The sequence below is a fragment of the Thermobia domestica genome, unplaced genomic scaffold (assembly GCF_964235325.1).
Source record: "Thermobia domestica unplaced genomic scaffold, izTheDome1.hap1.1 HAP1_SCAFFOLD_258, whole genome shotgun sequence".
NCBI classification, from domain to species: domain Eukaryota; kingdom Metazoa; phylum Arthropoda; class Insecta; order Zygentoma; family Lepismatidae; genus Thermobia; species Thermobia domestica.
This window is the reverse complement of record NW_027655974.1, coordinates 220,846-245,827: the sequence shown is the minus strand read 5'-3', so window position 1 is coordinate 245,827 and position 24,982 is coordinate 220,846. Positions and strand designations below refer to the sequence as shown.

The 24,982-nt window shown below is 34.7% G+C and overlaps 1 protein-coding gene across 2 annotated transcripts in view; it reads left to right on the top strand.

The window, feature by feature from the left end:
- The first annotated feature begins 11,086 nt into the window (after positions 1-11,086).
- Positions 11,087-24,982, top strand: part of LOC145676641 (uncharacterized) — a 36,762-nt gene continuing 22,866 nt past the window's right edge. Inside the window, exons 1-2 of one of the 2 annotated variants that reach the window (XM_081747477.1) lie at positions 11,087-11,241; positions 23,414-23,529. In XM_081747477.1, coding sequence (XP_081603603.1) covers positions 23,424-23,529 — 106 coding nt within the window. In that variant the 5' untranslated portion in view covers positions 11,087-11,241; positions 23,414-23,423. Of the gene's footprint in view, positions 11,242-11,451; positions 11,471-23,413; positions 23,530-24,982 lie in introns of those variants that run through there. The other variant, XM_081747478.1, reaches the window with a different exon arrangement.

The following is a 24,982-nucleotide window of genomic DNA, read 5'->3' as shown; positions in this document are numbered from 1 at the left end:
CCGTTTGCACATAACAATGCAAACTATATGTGCGTACAAAAATTACAAACTAGGTATTTAAAAAAATAAAAATAACAAAAATAATTTTATAGAAATAATATTTTTATTTTTCACATAATTTAAAACTGATTACATATAAATAAAAATTGTTGCAAGGTGTATAATATAAATAAATATGTAATGTTATATTCTATTTTAATTTTAAATTCATGTACATGTAAACAATTTCATCATACTAAAATTATAATAAGTATTGTTTTCAAATTTACTATATTTACAATGTATAACTTTTACTTCGTTTACTTATTTCACTAATACATCAAACAAATTAAAAATTATAAAAATTGTAAGCAAAATCTTTTTCTAAGAAAAGCTCTGTAATTAAATCAACATAATTTTTGTTTAATAAAATATTATATAACATATAAATAAAGGTCCAATCATCTATTTCAATATCATGATATGATGAAAAAATTTCATACAGTTCATCAAAAGTACGCCCTCGTACCATAACACGCCACGCATTAAAGCACATCATTTCATAGTCACCAGTAATACAATCATGGTGTTCTATAATATGAGAGTTTTCGAAACACCCTTCACATACAAGTTTATATTCTGGATTCCATCTTGAAATACAATCCAACACACACTGTTCATTCACAAAAAAAGAAGTGCAATGATACAGACACGGTCTGATTCCTGTAGACATTTTTGTCACTTTTTAAAAAAACTTCCACTAACTCAGAAATATAAGTATCACAAAACGTAAGTGATTCATATGATAAATTAAATCTATTTAAAAGCGTTTTGTTTTGTTTGTAATTATCGTCTAAACAATGTTTCTTCAAATACAGTTTAAACACTATGTCACGAGTTGTCTTCTTAATTACAAATTCCCACACAGCACGTTTCAATCGATTATTATATGCTAATAAACATAAATGAAGGCGCTCATGTGGTATTCTTAATGAACATGCAGAACAAAGTAGTGGTTCATTCAGTTTATAATTTTCAAAAAGTTCTTTTATGCACAACTTACTTACTTTAAAGCGATTGCACTTACAGTTTACAATATCTAATTCACGAATTTCAATATCTGTATTAGGATACACTTTTTCAAATTGTATTTCATCATCATTTCGATAAAATCTTCTAAACGAATTACAATGTTCTTCATTAGGATATAATAATTTCACTCCACAAATAACTTTCTTCCTATTAATAAGTTTAAGTTCTTTCTCTCGTGGCGAAATATACTCGGAATGGGATACTTTTCTACTACACATCTTCACAAATACTATTCTATTTAAGTATTCTTCTTATGTATACATAAATAAATTTGCGCATGCGTATAAACTTTTAACAAATGCGCATGCGTATTACAAACTTAGTATTTACTTTCCATTGGTTAGCACAGCTTCCAACTGCATTATGTGTTTTCCTTTTATAAATAAATTTGCGCATGCGTATAAACTTTTAACAAATGCGCATGCGTGTTATAAGTTGGTATTTTACTCTCCATTGGTGAACATAGTTTCCATTGGCTAACAGAGCTTCCAACTGCGACATATGTTTTTTTACTTTTCATTATGCAGGTATGTATGTATGTTTACATGTATATTTAAAGTATACTAACATCAAACAAAATAAAATTGTGTTGTATATCCAAAACACAATAAATATTAATATATGTTTTGCACATTTTATTATTTTCAAATCAATTTTATTAGTTCACACAACATGTTTGTGCAATTTAATGCGCAAAGTTAAATAAATAAATACTTTTCGTAAAACAATTCTGTTGATAATACGTAACTTTAAAAATAAACAGTTCAGTTAGTAAAAGAAATTCTCCAAACATTTTTACATAATACAAAAAAAGTTTATCCAAAACAAACGATAGAATACAAATGTAAAGTTTTCTTTGCAATTTTTAACACGGCAATACAAAGTGTTCAAGTAATTTAGTATTTTCAAAAATCATTTCTTTTTAACATAAATTATTTAAGTATTAAACTTTTATATACGTATATATTTTATTATTATTTCTATTTATCTTTAAATATTTTCTTAAAATATAAAATAATATTACGAAAAATTAAAAAAATGCAAACATGTGAAACAATACTAATTGTAAAATAATATAAGTAAATGCAAAAGAAAATAAATATCAAACATATGTCACTTGCAATCATTTTCAAATTTTTCTAATTATTTATTTCATTACCCATTTTAAAAAGAAAAACAATAAAAATTATTATAATGCAAAAGTTTATTTCTTTATATTTTCATCACAATACAATACAATAAAATTACATTAACAAAAAAACTTGATGTTATTTTCATTCAATACATAAAATAATAATAATTATTATTTCTTCTTTGTATACAATACAATTAATGTTATAAAAAATTTTAGATATTACAAAAATATTTTTAATCCAAGTGATTTTTCTGCATCTTTACAATAAAAGGTTGCATCTTGTTTTCTAACAAAAAACGTAACAACAAATTCGGTGTTCACGCGTTTTGCGTGTAAAGTTTATACTTAAAATTTCACTATGATGTTCTTCTAATAAATCATTCAAAGTTATATCATTGGATAAATATTCTACAGCAAAAGTTCCAATATCATGATGAAATAAACATTGTTCACAAGAAATATTATTATTAAAACGTAAGTATGCACTTATAGTTTTTAAAACACAAACTTCACTAATATGTTCTTCACTACATGATACACAAAATTTTCAAAATACGTAATATGTATACATATATAGTTAAAAGTTTAAAATTTAATTCTTTCTTTCACTTTTATATGTCTTTACACAAACACAAACACAAAGTTCAGTTTTCATCTGTAGATCAGTTCACACATGTTTTCTGTCTTTCATTCTAAAAATTTCAATTACGTCAGTTAAAAATGTCTTATCCCTTTCTTCAACCAAATCATAGTATAATTCATAAAACAATTCTTGAGTACATATGCCTATTATATGCGATTTGGCATATGTATAAAACAGTTCTTCAACTTCTATCTCTATTAAAGTTGATATGGCACGTTCCACCAATTCTTCATCACTCATGAATAAACACTCATCGGCCATTTGATTGTTAACACTTTCATAACATCCGCTACAAATTAACATTTTATCTGTTTCCCACTCTTTAATCGATTTCACAATGCACTTCGTGTCCACTTTATAATTATTACAGCGGCAATTCAAACTCCAAAACCTTGATGTCCTCGATAATAAGGATGGTGATCCTCCCACAAATTCTTCATCTTCTTCAATATCATTATCATCATCATCATCCGAAGATGATAAATAAATAGTTTTTACACTCTCTGGAGAGTCTGCTCTGCCGTTTACCGATAAATTGCTATTCTCGGTCTTCGGGTTATTCTCCACACACGGTGGAGAAAACATCGTCTCTTCATCCGCATACACGAAATCTTCTTTCTGTATAGCAGTCATAGCTAAAATACATACAACATTTTCCAAAACTCCCGTATTTAAACAGTTCAAACAAACAAGATGGCGTCCTCCAGTACCATCAAGCTCATACAAGTCACCTATTCCTTTTCAAAACAATATTTAAGCATGTTAATAACACAATACAAAAACATAAAAACTGTTCTTTGCACTAACAAAACAAAAATCCCAAAATTCTTTTCATATATACGTTCAAGGTAAATCATCCTTTCTTTTACTTCATTTTCAAGTTTATTACCATCCGCGCCCAACCGTTCGCGCCCCCCGCGCCGCGTTCGCGTTTCCGCCACCGCCCGGTTAAAAAGTCTTATTTTTCTTTATAAGAATCCACTATTGTTCGTCACCTAAATTATTATTCTTTAACGCATACAACTCCAAGGTTTCTCTTTACATACACCTGCAAAGTAATCTATAGTTCTATTATTTCTTTATACCATTGTTCAATAATTTTCCCAAGGTTTCTCTTTTTATTATTTTAAAACATACAGCTGTAAGGTTTCTCTTTTATTATTCTTTATAACAAATTGCCATTGTTCAACAAGTTTTCCAAGGTTTCTCTTTTATTATTTTAAAACATACACCTGCAAAGTATTCTATAGTTCTATTCTTTCTTTATAACAATTTACCATTGTTCAATAATTTTCCCAAGGTTTCTCTTTTATTATTTTAAAAGATACACCTGCAAGGTTTCTCTTTTATTATTCTTTATAACAAACTACCCTTGTTCATTAATTTTCCCAAGGTTTCTCTTTTATTATTCTTTATAATAAGCTTCCCATTGTTCAACGATTTTCCCAAGGTTTCTCTTTTATTATTCTCTTTTGTGTAACTTCTATACATACAATAGTACACCAGCCATTACCTGTCATCATATGTCATTTAAACAATAGTGTATTTCTATACAACTATACTTTCTATCTATTGTCTGCGGTGCATCCCCTGATGCTTCACTATTACGAATACAATAGGTTGCTATTGTTATAACAAAGGACCCCCTGCCTCGATGGTATGTGGACATATAGGTCTATCCCTACTTACCTCTGTCAAACTTCTTCAAACACAGGGGCTAATGTACTGTAGTCATTTCGGATGCTGCAGACTACTTTGTTCCAATTGAAAGAGCAAAGTGCTGATTCTGAATCTGCTAAAAAAAAGCAACATTAAGATTTTCAGAATGGGACAATAACAGATTTGAAGAACTAAAAATTAAATTCTTTATATCTACTTGCCTGCTGAAAACTCGCCTTCGGAGGTGGGAAAGGATGTTTCCCTATGAATATGAAGGTGAAGCTACTTCTGATCTAATGACCAGGCACTGCATCCAAGCATTCAACACAATATTGGATATGATAATTTCGTGTATTTCTTCGAGATTCAAGAAGCAAGATAAAGCAAGATACTTTATGGACTAACTTGACGTGTTTGGACTCTAAACTTGAACAAAGTAACAAAACTTCCAGACACAGCTTTCGATAAACTTGCGGATCTTCTGAAAAAATCAGTAAGTTTCGAAGCATTCTATAAAATAACTAGAATCCTAGAAAGTCAATCTTGCAGACGAATACAGCCGAGAAAAAACGACCAATTGTGCTGATTGCACAAGAGGTTCAGGATTAGGAGAAAATGAATTTCTTCACAAGGAATGCGAGTGCAAAACGTGTTACAAAAAATGTTCAATGTGCTGCATTTTATTTTTGCAGAATTATAATTTGTACAATACTTAATCCAGGTTTCATACTATCATACAGATTTTTGTTGACTTTGTCCCTTAACCCAGGTAACATATTAAACATAAAAAAAAAAAACCTGAAATACATTAAAAATATTTGAAGGAGTGTCATGTCTCAAGGAAACATTTATGTTTATATCTATTGAAAAGGACTTGTTAGAGAATGTTTCGAGTGAAAAGGTGATAGACCTTCTAGTTGAACCTTGAACTTTGTGTAATACTTTGTACAATTCAGAATGGTACTACGCTGATATAAAAGAATATAAGATTCTATTGTTATTGGTTATTGTTATAGGTTATGGTATTGGTTAATATTATTGCTATTGTATTTCAATTGTTTTTGGTTAATATTATTACTCCAGAAAGAATATCGCGCAACTTGATTTGTGACATCGAGATGCTGGTGGTCCTTTTGGATAAAAAGTACCCACGCCCCCATAATGGTGCATACCCGCCCCTGATATACTACATATATATATATATATATATATATATATATATATATATATATATATATATATATATATATATATCATCTTCAGAGAATATTCCTACATAGTCGAAATGTACCAGCAGTCGTTCAGCTTTCATTTGAGAGGATGTAACATCTCCACCCCAGGCACCTGAACAAACTATGATATTATAGTCAGAATATTATCGACATTTTCAAATTTTGAATATATACCGGTACTGCATGCCTCAGTGAGGTGTTATGTTTTCACTTATTAAATCAAGTTGTCGCAGACAGAAATCCCAGAGAAGATGAGACTTAATAAAATGGGAATGGAATTTATCTTGCAGTGCACCGCTGAGATGTTCAGTGGCCTAATTTCAAAATTGAAAATTTCCAGAAGTGAAAGTTGAAGTTCAATATCTCATAAGCAATCCATATTTGTGTTACGTTAACAACTAAACATAACATATTATGTAGTATATATTTTCATAATTTACTATATAGAACACAAATCTTTTAAAAAAAGACCCTGTCTATAGTAGTGAATGTAAACTTTAGTCCATTTCTACATTTTTTGGAGTTACACCACTTGGCATCAAAGCGGTCCTTATATTGTAATATACTATGTATAAAGGGAACAAAGTAAGTTCTTTTGCTTTTCCACCCACCACCTTCGAACATCGATATATCACCTAATACGTACCTAGAAGATCAAAAATGGTCCCCATCAGTATCGACGTCCTTCTGCCAACGTTCTGGAAGGCCATGGATTCCATCGCGGTAGAACTTGGTGGGCCGTGAAGCGAAGAAGGTATCAAGTGCATTTTGCATCTCTACTAGGGATTTGAACTGGCGTCCTCGAAGGTGATTTTCCAAGGAATGGAACAGATGATAAAAGGACGGCGCAATGTCCGGGAATTAAATGGATGCAATACTGTTTCCCATTCAAGGTGTAGAATGGTGTCCCGGGTCATCCTAGCCACATGGGGCTTAGCGTTGTCCTGTAACAGGAGGACCTCTTTTTGATTCAGAAACGCTGGCTCCAGAATTTTGAGTTTGTCTTAAACATGGCTCAAGTACTGACAGTACACAGTTACATTGATGCTCTGACCGGCTAGTAGCAGTTTCCGATGCGCGATGCCGCGAGTAGTCCACCAAACACACAGGAGGACCTTCTTCTGGTGCAATGCGGGTTTCTGCTGTTTTGGAACCGGTTCATGGGATGCTAACCAAAGATGACGGCGCTCTGGAGCTTCGTACAAAACCCACTTCTCATCACAAATCATCACCCTGTCCAGAAATGACTCGTTCCTCAGACGAGACAAAAAAGAAGCACACGTGTCTGCTTGTGTTGCCTTGTGTTCCGGAGTCAAATCATGTGGGACCCATCGATCAAACTTTTAGTGCTTCCCAAGTTGATGTTGGTGCTGCCGAAGATCTTCATTTCGTACATGTATTGGTCTTCGGCACATGGTGCGTCTTCCAGTGTTTCATCACTGTCTTTAAACATGTTAAACCACCACTGCACTGTCTGCGTAGTCACGACACCCTTACCAAAGGCCTGGCATATCTTCCGCTCCGCTGCAGCGGCGTTTGACCCCACTTTGAACTCGTACAGCATACACGCCCTTATGACGTTCTGTGGAGGTCCCAGCTCACTTTGTCCTTACTCAAGTTCACGGTGTAACTGAAGTGCCACAACCAGGTAGTATGTTGGATATACCCACACCAACAACTGACCTTCGCCTTATCTCCATTCGCATTTAACTCACGGTGTGAGAACCAATTGAACACAAACCTCCACAAAAAGCGACAGAACTTTCTTGGTTACCCTTATAAATAGTCATCTCATATTCATGTCATAATATATGATACACAACTAACGTTACTTATACATTTCCCATAACTCATGATAAGCTAAAACACGTTAAAGTCTCAAAATTGTTAGGGGAGTGAATACCCAGAAATTATTATTTACACTTTTGCGTTCATAGGAACGAAAAGACAATAACTATAGCTATCTTAAATTACTATAGACTGTCAATTGCTCACTCAGAGAGTTCATGAAATTCACTTTATCGCTACTGTTTTATACAACTTAGGTATCTGGATAAATGCTTAAGTATGTTTGTAGTACTATGAAGTATCAGTACATACAATTATTAATTTTAATTAATTGAAATAAGATTAAAATTAAAGCTTGTTCTCGAAAGTTTAACTATTAAGTTTACGCATTCTGTCCTTTTTAAAGTAATAAATACTGGTGTTGATTTTAAGGTAGGCAGGTGGTTTTGAGCAAATATTTTCTTTAAATAAGTTTATCTAGAAAATATGCAAAGGTTTTCAAGTCATTAGAGACTAATTGAGAGTTTTACGAGCTGTCTCGTCTCGACTCCTATCCCAGCTCGGAAATTCAAATCAAGACAGATATTTGTCTCGACTCCTCTCTAATTCCACAAAGTGTGTCTCGGCTCATGCAAATCCCTACTCGAAGGGACCAATTCTTTTTCGTTAATTGCTAAATGATTTATGCTGGTCAAACAGAATATTATCTTTGAAGTCATGCGGTGGTCAATTAACTGTAATAATTTCTTACATCGCCTATCCGAGTCATCATTTGGGGAGAGCGAAGGTTAATTGTCCTTACTTCTGAATTTCAGATATACGTATTTTTAATCGATTGCATTGATACTTGTAATAATAATAATAATAATAATAATAAACATGAAACTAATGTTGGTGGAAAATCTGACCTCTGAAATGACGTTGCTAGTGCGAACGAAGACGAAATAAATATGAGAGACAATCCACCATCACCAGATTTCCTTCTACAAAGAACTAGTCATTTCTTCAGATCCGTAATTTTTTAAAACTCTTAGCATTTATTTTAGGTAGAGTAGTAGAATGTATTGTAAAATATGTTCAGTTGTGAATAACTACCCCTATTTTCGTAAAACTCGACATTTTCGGTAACTCGTCACCCTCTCAACCCACATTAAGTCGAGTTTGCGAGACTCTAGTGTACAAAACAGCGAATGCATTATGTACATATTGTCCTTTTCCTTCGTTGTTTAAAGAAAAATGTAACGAAGTTCACCAGAAACTCAAAAGAAATAAGAACATTGAAAAAGAATAATTGCATGCTTTGATCCTTGTGGATTCTTTATATGTACGCGTATAACCTACGGAGAGAGAGGCCCGCAGGGTTTATCCAAGGGGGTGACCGATTTAAAGAGAAAAGACCGATCCCAAGAGAGCAAAGACCGTTTCCAAGGGAGGCAAAAGACCGACATACAGGCACAGTCACATGAGGGCATGGTAGCTCAATGGGAAGGGGCAGATATATGAAAATGATCGAGAAGGACTGATATTAGTATCAAATCCATAGTTTTCGGAGTTGCTGAGATGAACACTGGCACTTCCGATATATTTGAATCCAAATTAAGCATCGCAACTTGAGGAGGAGGAGGTGGATATATATAAAAATAATGGAAATGGCATATTAGTGTCGAATCCGTAGTTTTCGGGGTCACTGAGAGGAACAGTGACATTTCCGATGCCGTGTAAATCCAAATTCAGCCCCGCAAATTGGAAGAGGGGAAAAGAATCCCTTGCTTCTCCCACGGCCAACTCTATATGGCAATGTCTCGAGTTGGAAGTCCCGAAGATCTGTATGTTCTGGTTGAAGAATGCAAGACAGAAAGCATCGTCTATCAGAAATCCCTTCAGCAATAGTGAAAAGTGACTGACTACGGAATATTACTCGTACTAATTTTTCTTATTTTAATCCAGCGAAGAATGTAATTGACGCTAATACATCATATATAATAACAATTATATAATACACATCCTTGCTAACTACATTAAATGGACTATAGTATTTAATATAAGTATATTAGACCCTAAGTACTGCAGTATTTGAGAGCAAGTTTTGATATGTATTTCCAAGAAATGAACACCCTTCGAAAATCCAGGGGACAACTTCTTTCCTGCCTCCATTCACAGGCAACCATGGCTACAGAGCATGCTACAGCAAATAACGAACATAACGCCGATAACGGACACAGGAACGTTATCATATTGTGCCCTCTAGTTTTTAAATGAGAGGTTGATTTGCACTCTTTTCATTCCTGCTGCAATTTTTAAAAATATGTTACATGCAAATGTTGCGCTCAATAAAATTTACACTTAACATAAATGAATAATTATCCTATTAGATCTTAAGCGTTTTGCCATATTAAATGGAAGATAAAAAATACGAAACAAACAATTCTGAAAGGTTTTATCGACGTACGTATAGTACTTTCATATTACATACAGTACTTTCATATTCTCTGGCTGTGAGGTTACAGGGTACGCACGGCTGAAGGTCCTGACTGGAAAGAGACCTTGACAACTGCTTCTCCAGTAATTTCCTCACAACTGATTTTTCGTAAAGGGAAATTTGTGAAGTAAGCTAAAGGGAAAATGTCAGCAGGTAAACGGGAAATCTTACCATAGTATTTCACAGTTACTTTGTGATATGGGATAGAGGAAAAAAAATATCTCGTATAAATTATAGATCACTACTTCTAAACATGTATTGCTATACAGCGTAACACTCGGTCGACCCAAATGCTATAGGAGATTCGAATATTCATTTTAAATGGTTCAACCGTTTTTCACTTTTATTATTTTAGGAATATAAAATGGGGAAATTAAATATAGAAATTGCTCCACCTCTCCTATTTGGAAGCGTAATTTATCAAAATGCTGAGATTTGTGACAATTTATTTTTAACGCGTTTCTTCAGAGACAAGAATACTTATTTATTATGTGTGCCTTAGCTTTAAAGGCTTGTTAGGTGTTCTATATTTGGAGTACATTTTGAATCCTCTATTTTTGAAGTACATTTTAGTGAAAGTGAAATAATAAAAGACCAACTTGCGGTAGATACTCAAGCTCAAAATTCATATAAAATATTTTAATTGCTTCTCGTGATGATGAGACAGATAAAAGGCCCAATTATAAATTGACTTGCGTGATCACAATACAATGTATGCGATGAGTTTCCAACAAATGGCATTAAATATTATCTACTATGAGACTAACAGTGATACATTTAATTCAAAGCAAAAGTAAAATTCCGAACCGAGAAGGAAAAAATGCGTTTGGCTTCGATCGCGAAGTTGAGTCACGATATTTTATCTGTTCCGGTTTGAGTCAACAGAATGAAAATGTGCGCTTTAGCTTGCGATAGTGGGCATAACGGTTATGTTATAATTGACTTTTGTATGTTTTGCATTGCATTAGGCTTCCTCGCCAGATTTGAGAAAGTTGATACAGAATGAGGCCTAAGTCTTTCTCGTTTACATACAGTTTTTGAGGGAATTTATTTTATCGAGAGATATTTTATGCAAGCGAAATCGAGCGACCAACACTGTGTTGCTAGGCTGTTGCTTTGCTGCTAGTATTTGCTCTTGCCCTCCCCGTGTAGCCTTGGTCTCTGCATATGGTGAAGGCTGACAGGAAGATGTTAAATTGACAATTGCCAAGAGAAGGAATATAAACATTGTATTGTAAGTTATGAACCTGATATAGTTTATGATGATATTTAAGGACTTTCATAATAATTTCAATTGTTGTGAATGTTTTGTGAAGTGTCTGAAGAATGTCAAAATATTTTACCTTGTACTATTTTACAACAATTTTTTGAAGTCTTCTTTCTTTTTAAATTAAAAAAAATGTGAAACTTATACGATATAGTGCGGCGTGAATTAGTTTAGGTGTAAATTGAGGAAACCGCAGGTGAGACAAGTGCATTAATTCACAAAGGTGTAATGGGTTAATATGGGTTAATTTAAAAGGGAAGACAATAGGCCTATAGTTGTTCAGAAATTAACTTCTTTCTCTGATTATATGCTTTTGCAAAGTATTTTTTTCCTGAGTGACATGTCAATACCCTAGTTGTCATAAGCAAAATTGGAAATTATCAACAATAATTCGTGAAAAATTAAATTTGGTGTAGTTCCGGCGCACCACATTTTGGAAGATGTTCAGTAAAATTCAATGCTTTGCATGAGAAAACATGTTCATAAGAAGCAAATTTCTGTAGGTGACAATTAAATAGAAAGTAATACCGCTGTATTTTAGGTTTACAAGTGAAGAATTACTAGTGTAAAATCATTTCAAGTGCTTTACGACGGATGAAATGCGTGCATATGAAAGATTACTCTATTAGATGCTATTTTCCACCAGTGGTATATTTCTGCACAGTGTACAGAAGCTGAATTTTATGTTTACGACTGGAACGTTACTAGCCTGAAACTATGACAGGTGCTATTGAAACTCGTATATTTGCCAGAGTCAGTTCTTTTCACTACTCGCGCTTACGCACAGACCATCGCTGACGCGCTTTCTTTCTTTGGAAACACTCGCGCACTATGTCGCGGGCTCACCAGCTTCGCCTACCCAGACTCGATTATGTAGCGTTCGTGCTTGTCAATGGCGGCATTTATTCCGATGTTGGGCGTCCGCTTTCGCTACGTTTTTTCGCTGTTATCTCCTTTGCACACTTTCTGCAATTTGTTACTAGGTTCATTAATCCGTGCTCTTCACAAACTTTTAAAAGATTTTGTTCGTTATCAGCGTATTGCTTCACAAATGTTGAAACTGTTACTTCATTGCCCTTGTACATTCGCCATGTTGATTACATAAATGCACATTTATTTCCCACAATGCAACTGTTTTGTTACCTTGCGCCAAGTAGTTCCCTCCGCTCGCAGTATAGTCCCATGTTTACAACCGCTTATATATAACAAATAAACAGATTTTTCGAGACTCTTATATATTATCAAGCACACAAACGATCAAATTATCTATATCTTTCCTGTAAATTTTAAAAAATTTGCTGGAAACGGACGCCCAACTTTGGAACTTAACCCTCAATGGCCATGTAGCACAGGTTGGTTTGTTTTTGCACCGTGGTTTTTATGCCACATCTGGAATCCGTATTTATGCGCAAATTGTAAGATAATGCGAATTTTCGACGGTTCCTTCTGGTGGTCCCCTTGAATTTTATCTATGCCAAGTGAGATATTTTCATGACCAGGGAAGACCTTTTAGGGGACAATAAGAAGGGTAGTGAAAGAATTATAATTTTCCAGCAATTGTTTTTAGTGGTGCGCCAAAAGTAAGCCGGTAAGTTAGTTTTGTTTTGTTTTTGTTTGTTAATTACAGGATATGGTATGCTTCTACAGAATATGTGCATTGGGCGAATGATGATACCTCAATTAGTACTCCAGGTTAAAATGTGGGTCCATAAGTGTTTTTGAAGAAAAGCGTCACATAATGTCTTAAAAGCTTCTATTTTGTTGTCGATTGTACAGTTGTAGGGTTGCCAACTGGTTGATATTTTACCGGTAGACCAGTATTTTTGTCAGACTCAACAATGTTTCAAAATTTACAATTATTCTTAATCTGTTTTGGGAATTATGAGCGGGTATCGGTGATTTTATATTTTAGGAGTTAGCAACCCTATTTACTAGGTATAGTTGGTCGAAGGAATTTCTTTTACGGCGCATCGTAGAGAGCGATAGCGAGTAAAGGCGGGCGAGTATTACACGGCTTGGGCCAGCGAAGCTGGAGGGACAAGTGCTGTTGACATTTACGAGGTACAGATAAGCAGGGTTAGCTGGTTCAAACCTTAGTTTAAACCAGCTTGTTTTTTCAAAAAAACCAACTGCTTTACACCAAAATACGAAAAATGTTCGTAAAAGTGTAACTATTCGTAAAATCTTGATGAACACACATTTGTGGGTTTCACATTTCACTCCCATATGTCATTCGTACTATATTCAGACCTAAATTCCCCATTCTTTACTCAAAGAGATTATATTACAAAAGCAACTTTTTTTTATGTGACTTTATGGATGTTTCTTTTGTGATTTTTTTATAGTTTGTTATTATTGTTATGCAACCAAAGGAAAAATTTAACATTGTATTTCGTTTTAATAATGTTTACTATTGATTAAATACATCGAAATGCCGTACGTTTTTGGGGAGGGGGGTCATGCAAACCCCACGAGAGGCAATTATTGAAATAACAAGAACCTTTGGAAACTATTTATGTATAAATGGTTCAGAGCCAAAGTGTACTCAAATAATTCGTATCTTTATTCACTTTTCTTACTGATATGCAAAGTAAGTCTTTATATTTCTTTAACTTGGACTAATAAAAGTCGTAGTGAACTGACTTGGACTAAATTGATTCTTCTGTACGCTGTAGCACTTTGAAATTGTCCATATGTAATTCTGTATAATGGTTTCAGTTGTGCAATTGTTTATCTTTTTGTCCTTCTATCCTAATGACTCTTGAAGATTATATTAACAAATATGCAAAGATCAGTCAACGTATTTTTATCAGGAGTCCTTCGTGAGTGAGTCAGCAGACGTATCGCATTTGTGGCCAGTTAGTCCCGGTTTCTAGTTCAAATGGAGGACAATTTCTTTTGAATGTAAGCCGAGAAGCGGTTTGGATTCCGGTTTAAGCTCATGTGACCCCTCCCAGCATAACCCGGTTGTTACGCCACCAAGGCGAAACAAGCTTATTTCTGTCCATATGTGATATAAATATATAGAGCAAATTATTTAAACAACAACAACAACAAAAAAAAGGTTTAAACAAAAAAAACGGGTTTTTTGGTTTTTTCAATAAAAACCATGGTTTTTGCCAACCCTGCAGATAAGTTAAAGGGTGATACAAGAAACATTAGCTTTTTAACGACTTTCCAGTTTTACTAGATATGTTGCCACAAAGGAAGTAAGGAAATACCAACGCTAGTGTTTCGAACATGTTTCGGCGGGTGCTATCAGTTGTAGCTAACAAACACTTGAGCATTCACTGTTTTAGGAAAAGCGCCTGATTTTTGAAGACACGGTGGGTTAGTAGTATTGCTTACCTCTAGTGTGTGGAATGCCTGGTTCGGTCCTCGGCTAAATAAGTCTCTGATAGACAGTCTAGAGTTCCTGGATTTTCTCGGAGTCTCACATTCTTATTCCACCAGTTATTCCATCTTCATTCACTTATCCTAATCATCCGTCTCCCTTATCCTAAAGGGCATAATCGTGGAATATTTCATTTCATTTAATTTCTTTTTGCCTTTTATGTCATTCAAAAACTATTCTCTCTTTTTGGGGGAATATTTTATGACGATTTTTTTTTTTTTTTTTTTTGTATGTGCTTTAATTTCTTCTCATATTTAAGCTCTAAATTACTTAGAAATTAGTGTTTCTTCTGTCGTCAGCGCTTTTTTTGCCAAAATTAAATTACCTCAACTTGTAGATACCGAAAACGTTGCAATTGTTTCGCAGTTTAAGCTTTTCGTAAGTTGTTTCGATGTGGCAGAAGTAGGGTTGGCTGATTTAAACCAGCTGTATTTTTTTTTAAAGTTTAAACAAAAAAGAAAGAAAAAAAAAACGAAAAATGCTTTAAACCGTATGAACTTCATGGTGACGTTTCCACATATCAAACCATCTGCATTAGTTTTACCTCCTCACCTTTTAATCAAGTTGCCCTATATTCAATTCTCAGTCGAACCACAACTCTTATTTCTAGTGTAAACCAAGTAGCGATTGGGATGTAACTTTAAGCGAGTTTTCTTAATAATCTAGGTATTACATAAGGATGTTAAGCCTAAATATACGAAACGAAACCAAATTGTATATTTCTGCTTAACCAAGGTTGCTTAAATCTATTGATAGAAATTGGCAAAATTTATCTACTGCCTACGTAGCTTCGAACATTAACTTGGATTGGACTTTCAGTTTTAATTTAATTGAATGATTAATTGAATCTACATACTAAATTTGTAATTTAATACCTCAGTTTTAGTATATTACGTTCGCTTTCCTGATATACGTTTTCAGAAACTCAAATTCACGGTCCCTTCCTCTCCCCCCCAAAAGAAACACATAACTGCACCCAAAAACGACAACGAACAACCCTCCCGCTGCCAACACCCATCCATCAATGTTTGTACGACGTTCCCTATGTCGTTCCAAATTGTCAAGAAAGGGATCTAATGGTCAGTGACTATTTTCCTTTTATTTATTTATTTATTTATTTTAATTTTTTTTTTTTTTTTTGGTTGTTGTTAATGCTTTTTAAATCCTTTTCACAACACTTATCTTTTACTTTCCGTAACTCAAACATAGTAAATGTATTTGCCGCGAAAATAGAGCAGTATAGCACAATAAGCATAAATGTTTCCCTTGAGGTATTACGTTTTAATGCAGTCGTTTAAAAAAAAAAAAAATAACAAAAAGGAAAATGAGGCAATAACAGAACTGTCACCCTTACAGACTTTCCTTCGACCAGCCATAAATAAGCCCCCATACTGAATTTGGTGACATGCTGCATCACCCATGGTGTGTCGATATTGGACAGCAACTGTATATAAGGATAGCGAAAGTACTATACTAATTATGATACGTTGACCATAAAATTTTATATGCCAAGCAATAATGGGATTTTTTTTTTTGTTATTGTTTTGAATTTAAAGTAATAATGGTATTTTTCCATTATTGATTTGCATTTAAAGTAATAACAGGATTTTCCCAATGGCTAAGGCGGGAGTTTCCCGATTTGTGTATAATTCTGTATAATGGTTTCATTTGTGCGACTGTTGTCTTTTTGTCCTTCTGAAATGATTCTTGACAATTATATTACCAAGTATGTAAAGATCAGTACGATGTATTTTTATCAGGAGTCCTTCGTGAGTGAGTCGGCAGACTCATCGCATTTGTGGCCAATTAGTCTCGGTTTTGAGTCCAAATGGAGGACAATTTCTCACAGATGTAAGCCGAGAAGTGGTTTGGATTGTGCTTTAAGGTTGTGTGACCCATTCCAGCTTAACCCCGTTGTTGCATAATAACACCAAGGTGAAACAAACCTATTTCTGTCCATATGTAATATAAATACATAAAGCAAGTTATTCAAAGTTTTTTTTTTTTTTTTTTTTTTTTTCAATAGAAACTGTTTTTTGCCAACCCCTGACAAGTAGTCATTTATGATTAGGGGATCACTTGTAAGGTTGAAATAATGTAGTTTAAACCACATTCAGAACGTTTCATATTCTAATGCTGCATAAGTGAATCTAAGTCATCAGTTGTTTTTTGCTGGAAATTTATATTACTGTATTTAATATCGTGATGATTTTTTTATAGTCCATCGAAGTAATATTAGTTAAGTTTAGGCCGTCGTTGTCGTAACTTTGCAGGTTTCGTTTGTCCCAGTACTTGTGTGTGTGTGTGTAAAGGTAATCGATCTGTTAAATGACGAAGGTAGCTTAGTAATTCTCCGATCCAGGATTTACGCTGCGGTAATACCTTGAGTAAGAATGACAGTGAAAGAGCCATCTTACTTGAAATTATACGGTCTGAATATAATATAAAAATTTCCTTCTGTAAGTCTCCAGCCCGATAGCAGAACTTTTTTTTTCTTTCTTTCTGCGATGTGCTTTTGTAAGTCAAAACTTTCTGCAGGAATTCCAAAATAAAAAAATCAAGATGATACAATCATGTTTTTATTACAGTATTACTTGAAGCATGGTAAACAGTTTTCAGCCGTATCCCTAGTTCGAGTTACAACTTGTGACGTCACATTTTTTGAAAGAGTTTCGCTAAATGAAGCAGATTTAAGATATTTATGATAGGATACACTGTATATTGGAATGAGAGGAGCTTTATGGATTTTTTTTTCTTTCGTGATGGGGGTCCATTTAGGATAATGTATGTAAGCTGATCTGTTGTACCAATAGCATCACTAAGTCCATCTTTATCTGCTGGCCTTTTCTCCATCTCATTTGTAACCACTGAACACAAGCTTTCACATATGGCCTCAGACAATGTTATACTCAAACAAAACATCATTAGCTTTACTACAACAGAGTATTTGCCTCGGAAATCTCCGGAATCAGTTTTGGCAGAACAAACATTTGTGATTGTTAAACATACGCTTTACGCGAGGTAAAAAACAGTTCAAACTATATTTATGCGAGTCGTCCGTGCATTTAAGACATCTACATATAGAGGCGTGTTTTTATACTTTTCTCTTGGCTATTTTTTTCCTCTGGTAATTCTTCTGCACACGCGTGGCAAATTTTCTGTGAACACATTACAGATCGCGGCATGTTCTGCTATGGGGATCTCCAGAATATCAGATATAAGACCTTTCAAAATAACTTAAACAAAGATATAATCTGCTAAGATAAATTAAAGTGCTGATGATATGGTTTTTGCAAAAATCCTAAAAACTGTAGTTTTGCGTCGATGATTCAGTCTCATCAAACAAAATCTTAATACAAATTATCTGTACAATTAGTAGTAATGAGTTGGAGGAAGGACAAAATACTCCGTTTAAGAACTACTGATCCGAAAGCGCGCCCTGCAGCAACAGCAGAACGCAAAACCGTACTTGACTCGAGGAAAAAAAAGCATCGAAATGTTGGCGCACTTAGCATATAGTCCTGATCTTACCCCTTTGGGTGACTTTGTGATTTGGTTTATAGCGCACTTCTTGAAATCTCGATGCTTCTCCAGCCTGCAGAAGGTGGAAAACCAGTGACTGACTTCTTTGCCTCTGAGGACAAGACGTGGTATTGGCGTGAAATGTAACAACTCGCAGTAAAGTGCAAACAGTTCAACACGAGGGCCTATATGTTGAATGTTAACTGGGTTTTATTGTATTGTAACAGATACAAATATTTTATGTACCAGAATATTGCAAGACTTACGACTTATCCGTGTAGTTTGGACGTGTTAGTAATTCTTGGGTGTTAACCATTGGTTTCCAAATTCAATACTTTAATGCTAGCGGAAATATCCTTCTTCGCATGAGAAGAATGAAGATTAATGAATACAAAACCGAGATCGTCAATATTACAGTGAATTTGAATTTGACACTTCTAACTTGAGAAACTAATCCTTCTGTATGGTTCTTACCTGAATGAGGAATCTGGTATTTGAATACTGTAGAATTTTCGAAAACTCTCAAGACATATATTTCCTTTCTTTTAGTTAATAATTTAAATACCGAATTTCACACATCCACCTTAAGTGAATCCTCACTCGAATGCTATGGATCATATTGGCGAAAATGTTCATTCAGCACCATCATTACTCGCTGAAACTGACACTTTCAAATTCCACACTTTAAATAAATTCGGTTCTTCACAATATTCCGATGAAGATATTCTTCCACTTTTTACTTGACTTTTCTGCTTTAATGAGATCGGAAGTTACACACTTCAATATCGTATATTCATTGTAAATGATCAGAATGAAGGTCCATCGTGGCTGTATGGTTAACGTACGCATCTTCGGCCGGTTCGATTCCAGACGGCAGGTCATGTGATGCGAATCCCACGTTAAGGTGTAGGGCCACGACTCGTGTAGCCTCACTGCCGAAAAGAAAGCTAAGCTTAAATTGAATCCAAAAGTCGAAATGGCTGTCAGTTGTACTTAGAGCTGACTATTGAGGTGGTATTAATAACGCTAGAAGTGGTGCCTACTTTTAATGTTCACTGTGATTTATGTGTTGCTTTGTTTGTGGCGTAGAAACCTATATCGTCCTCGTAGAGCGAGAAATTAAATACCAAAAGGGACTAAATTTGAGTTATAAGCAAGGTAGGAAAGTGAAAAATCCCCCGAGAAACAAAATCAGAACTAGTAGAGTTTGGTTGATCTCTTAGCTACTTCTTGATGTCATAATGTCTTATATTCAGTGTTAAACCACTCCCAGAACCTATTGTTCTTTCCCTGGTAATTCTTTTAATGTACTATATGGTTAGTTAATTTCCATTTACGTCAATGTGTTTCAGGTGGAATTCCTCAATATATATATATATTTTTTTTTATCCTGTTGGTTGGTTAGATTAGAGTTTTAGCGTCCTGCTGAGCAGCGAGGCTATATGGAGGCGTGGATCTACAGCTTAACGTGGGATGCGAACTACATGAGCTCCCTTCGGAAATGTTTTTCTGTGGGAGATTCTTTTAAATATGGTTAAAGTCGTTAAATTACATCTAATAAAAAAGGAATCCCTGTGAAAATATTACATCCACCTGTGTTAAGTTTTTTCTTCGATCTATTAAAGAAAATTTTATGCGATAGATTTTGATAAAAAAAAAAAAATTAATAATTTAAATAAATAAAGACTCAATTGTTCATACACCAGTTCCTTTTCATCCTAAAAAAAAAATAATAATAATAATAATAATAATTTAAATAAATAAAGACTCAATTGTTCATACACCAGTTCCTTTTCATCCTAAAATAACTTAACAAACAAATAACAGTAAATGAGAAGCGAACATCACACATCAAAGTAAATAATACAAGAACAGTTAACGTAAACATACGTTTTTGGAAGTTCATAAGTACCTTCGACCATTTTATTTTCCAGGCCAAATTTTTATATGTACTTTTGTTTTCCACGACTTCCAGTTAATCTCAGTTTCATACTGGCTAAATTCTCTGGTTCTAACCTTCCGACAAGCAACGGCATATTCTTTCATCCTTTTCCACTTCTTCCTAAGGCGTTTTCTATGCTCCTTCACTTCCGTATTGTTCTTTCTTTCTTCTTGCAATGCTTCTTTCTTTCTTCTCATCTGGTGTGTGGGGTCCTTGCTTCGATCCCAGCTCGTACTAAATGAGATTTTTGGTAAACAGACACTGTCTGGTAGGTTTTCTTCGGGTTCTCCCGTGTTCTCTATTCCGTATTTCGTACACCAACATCTTCACCATCTCTCTTATTCTCAGAGCATAATCATAGGACGTAAAACTTTAAAAAAAAAAAAAAAAAAAAAAAAAAAAAACTTTGTCAAGTTTGTTCTCTTCGTTCTCCTCCTCAAAACAACTTTCCTTCTCGAGTTTCTCAACTCCTTTAGGTTTCACATTCGTCCAGTCTAATTTAGTTGTTGGTATCTTCTCTTCTTCTTTCTGTATCCATTTGCTTGCTTTCCTTCCTTTTCTTCTGTCTTTTGAGTAGTTCCATTTCCACTTCCGTTACCTCCATATCACAGTCATCATTCTTCGTATCTTTTCCATGAATGAGTTTTTCACTGTTTAGCAGACTTTCTGTTATAGATTCTCATCCTTAACTCTCCTGACTGTCTTTGACTTATCTTTGACCCAGCATACGCGCATCAGCTTATAAATAAATTATTTCTTATTTGAAGAGAACTTTCGGTTTGCTCTCTTCTTTATCGAATATATCCGACTGTCTCGCATAGCTTTCCTCCAGTCCCCGCGTAGCATAGTCGCTAACGACATTCAGTGCCATAAAGAACAAGTTCTGTGCCAATCCAGTATTGATAATCCTAAAGTCTCTTGGTAAATATGTATTGTGTGACACATAAGTATCATTTAAAATGTGAATAAATAATCTTCCTGTGAATATCGAGGAAATGGAGAATGTTTGTTGTAATGTAGTGTTGTGAATACAAGGAACATGTTTCTTTTATTGAGCTGCTGTTGATGTAGATAACTTTCTTCTACTGAACCTGGAGCTCCTCTGTTGCTAAGCGGTTAGCATACGTGCCTTTGGCGTGGCAAATCCGGGTGGGAGTTCATGTGGTTCGGATTCTACGTTAATCAGTAGGTCCACGTCTCATGTAGCCTCGCTGCTGAAAAGGAACGTTAAACTCAAAATCAACTCAACTCTTCTGAACCTGATAACAACCTGGTAACTCACGATAGCGATAATGAAACTCGAAGCGAAATCCACTGAATTTTTTCCAGTAGAACTTAGATATTGGATAAATGGTAGTTGAGAGTATTACTTCTCAAAGGGTAGAGCGCAGAGTTCACGTTGCGGCTTGGCTCTGAAAACTGTGGTGTTGGTCTGCTAGCAATAAGGTTACAGAGACCAAATGACTTGAGAATAGAAAGTTCTCAGTTCATACACCACGGAGGAGATATTACTGAAAACGTGGAAAGTACTGCGTATAGTGTCTCAAATCCAACAACTTGAAGTGTGCAGAAAATTGTCAGTTTCAGACAAATACGTTCATGAGAATTAATAAGTAGGAAGTTGTTACAGTTTGTTACAATTTGTTGCATACATAGTATTACATGACGTAGACGTTATACAGTGGACACAAACATTATTTACATTTGTAGACATAATGCTATTCTCTTCCTGCTTGTCTGAGTGATTTGACAAGTGGATAGAAAAACAAAAGAGAAATAAACATAAATAAGCAGAAAAATTTTGGTTATAGTATTAAAATTATAAAATATCAAGTTTCATATCCAAGCACATATTAAATGAAATGACCTTCTGTTTAACAATGATTTCAAGAGAAAAACTAAACTACAAAGACATTTCATGCTTTGCTAGAACCGTAAATATTGCGGCTTACACTCCAGCTTTCTTAGGTTTCTTCTGTTGCACGTAATTACATGAACATTAATAAGAATTTCAATTGTGGCTTAATTACCTAAATTTTAATACTTGAACGTTTGTTCATGCGCAAGAAAAAGTGAATTTAAACCAAGATGGTCAATAATACATAGTTAACAAAACAGCTTTAGCAAGGATAATGTAAAAATTCAACACACAAATAGCTAAGCACTGGAATGAGGTTATTGAAGTCAAGAATGAAAACAAGAGAAATAAATGAATTATTATTAAAAGCAAAACAATTGAATCATGATTGGACACAGTTAGCTGAGTGCAACCTGAATAACAATGTGCGATGATCAAAACCGAATCGTTACAGTGTTACGCAAATGTGGTTGTCTACGTCTTTATAGTTTACCACGCCAGGCTTGTGTATATCATGTACGGTCCACAGTAAAATTTAAGATGCGTTAATTGCTGTCGACAATAAAATTTGTTTCGTTGAAGAAATAATAGTAAATGAGACGCGGACATCACACACCAAAGTAAATATCACAAGATCAATTGAGTTGAGTTTATTTTCAGTTTAGCGTCCCTTTCAGCAGCGAGGCTATATGAGGCAGGACCTACAGCTTAACGTGGAAACCAAACATGAATTCCTGCCGGGAATCGAACCGAGATCTCCCACGAAAAGACGCGGACGCTAATCAACAAGAACAATTAACGAAACCATACGTTATTGGAAGTTCATAACTACTTTCGACCACCTGGTCATATTTTTATTTATACTTTTTCTTACACGATTTCCAGTTAATATTTTAGTTTCTCTGAAATCAAGCATTTCTTTGATATTATGTTTATATTGCCTAAAAGTGAAGCACAATATCTTAAAAGGAAATAGAAAATTGCCTGTAAGTGTTGTCGATTCTAGTGATCAACTGACGTATTATCTGTGTTTCCTATTTCGCGCTTGCAGTTATAGATTTCTATATAAATAGCACGCATTTCGATAGACTTAATCGAAATGCTGTATATAATTCTTTTTGAACGAAGTATTTAAAAGGCTCACTACCTTCTTTTTCAATCGTAAAAATTAGTGAGGTGAGCAAAGGGCCTATGAGTTCAGCAGGGAATGTTTTGTTACGATGAATTTGTGAATAAGCTTTGTTTTTAGACATTTAATCCATTTCTGTGATTGAAAAAGAAGGCAGAGGAGTCTGAAAATTTCCATTGAAGAGGACTTTTGTAGCATATCGAGTGAATATTGATTTTAAAAAAATCTTTATAGGTCTGTACATCCTTTGGATCTGTTATTTATTTTTTAAATGTTATTCATCTGTGTTTTCAGTGTTGTGACAATGTTGGCCATACAGTTCCAAAAGTTTTGTAATCATGGGAAAGGGGCAGTTGTTGGCAGTTCTTCCTTCAGATGGAGCCATAAGAAATTCGAAAGAAGAAATGCAGGTAAATAATAATTATAAAAGAAACTATTTCAATAACGCATGAAAAATGTAAAAACTTTTGCTTATGTTGTACTAGATATAATAACTATAGGATTAGATTTGGTTTCAATACCCAGACGCATAGCATAAAGAACTTGCCACTGAGAATCAGACCGTAGTTACATATGCTATAGACCAGTAGTTTTAATCCTTGCGATACTGGCGGACTGGCAAAAGCCGGAGATATCTTGGAAGACCTAGTAAAATACTAGGTCTTGATACCAGTAAAAATGATTTCGCAGATTAACAATTAAAAGCCACTTCTATAGACAAATATAGTAACAATGCGTTTACTTAAGATCTCTCATTCCTGTTGGTGTTATTTTACATGTATGCTAGAATATTCATTACTTAGATTATAGGTAATGGTTCAATGATGGAACTAAATCAGAAGTTCTAACTTAAGATTAGAAATTCTAACGAAATTCAGGGAGAATCAGCTTTCGAAAGAAGTGGAATTCGTCCAGGACAAAGACACGAAGTTGTCATCAGCAGAAGCGTAGTAATGTAAAGCAGGACGTGATAAATCAAAAGGAAGATCCGAAACAATATGGAGAGAGGACATGAAATACAGGTTGCCATAAGTACAGGGGCTCTGATCACATCAGAAAGGTGTATAATCACCTCAGATAGCACAGCATCCTGCACTCTGGCATGCTATCGATGAGTGTTCAAGAGATTACGAGAGCCTGGGTGTGTTGTCCTATTCTTCTTTAAGGGCAGTTTTGAGAGCCTGGAGTATGTCGGGTGGTGGATTGTTCTATTCAGCTCGTCTTCCAAAAGCACCCCAGACATGTTCGATGGATTAAGATGTGGGGTATATCCTGGCCAATCTATACGCTTTATGTCCTCAAGTCTTCAGTGTTTCTTCAGTTTCGACAGTTAAATATGGGTGTTCATTGTCACCTACCTTAATAAAACCAGGATTTACTGCACCATGGAAAGTCGAACATATCCTTTCACGATCTCGGTGGAATACTATTCTCCAGACACGGATTGAATTGGTTTTGAGTTTAGAGCCCTCTCAGCAGTGAGAGTATATAAGACGTGGGCCTACATCTTAACGGGGATTCAAATCACATGAGCTCCTAACGGGAATCGAACAACCCAAGTCTCCCGTGCCGATCTCTATCAATGGATATGTGCAGTGTTCTTCCGTTATCATTATGCCTGCCTATACAGTAACTTAAGACTCTCCATACCTGTCACATTCATGGATGTGCTGAGGATGATATCGTGCTCTCCGTTCTCCCCACATAATGTTATGTCCAGAATCACTTGTCGCACAGAATCGTGATTTTTTTTAAACGGCAGCTCTCTGTAGTCGGGAAAATGACATTCTTGCAATCTTGGTAATACTTTGACCTGACTCAAACAGACCAACAGCTCTGCTACAATCATAATCGCGTGGATAA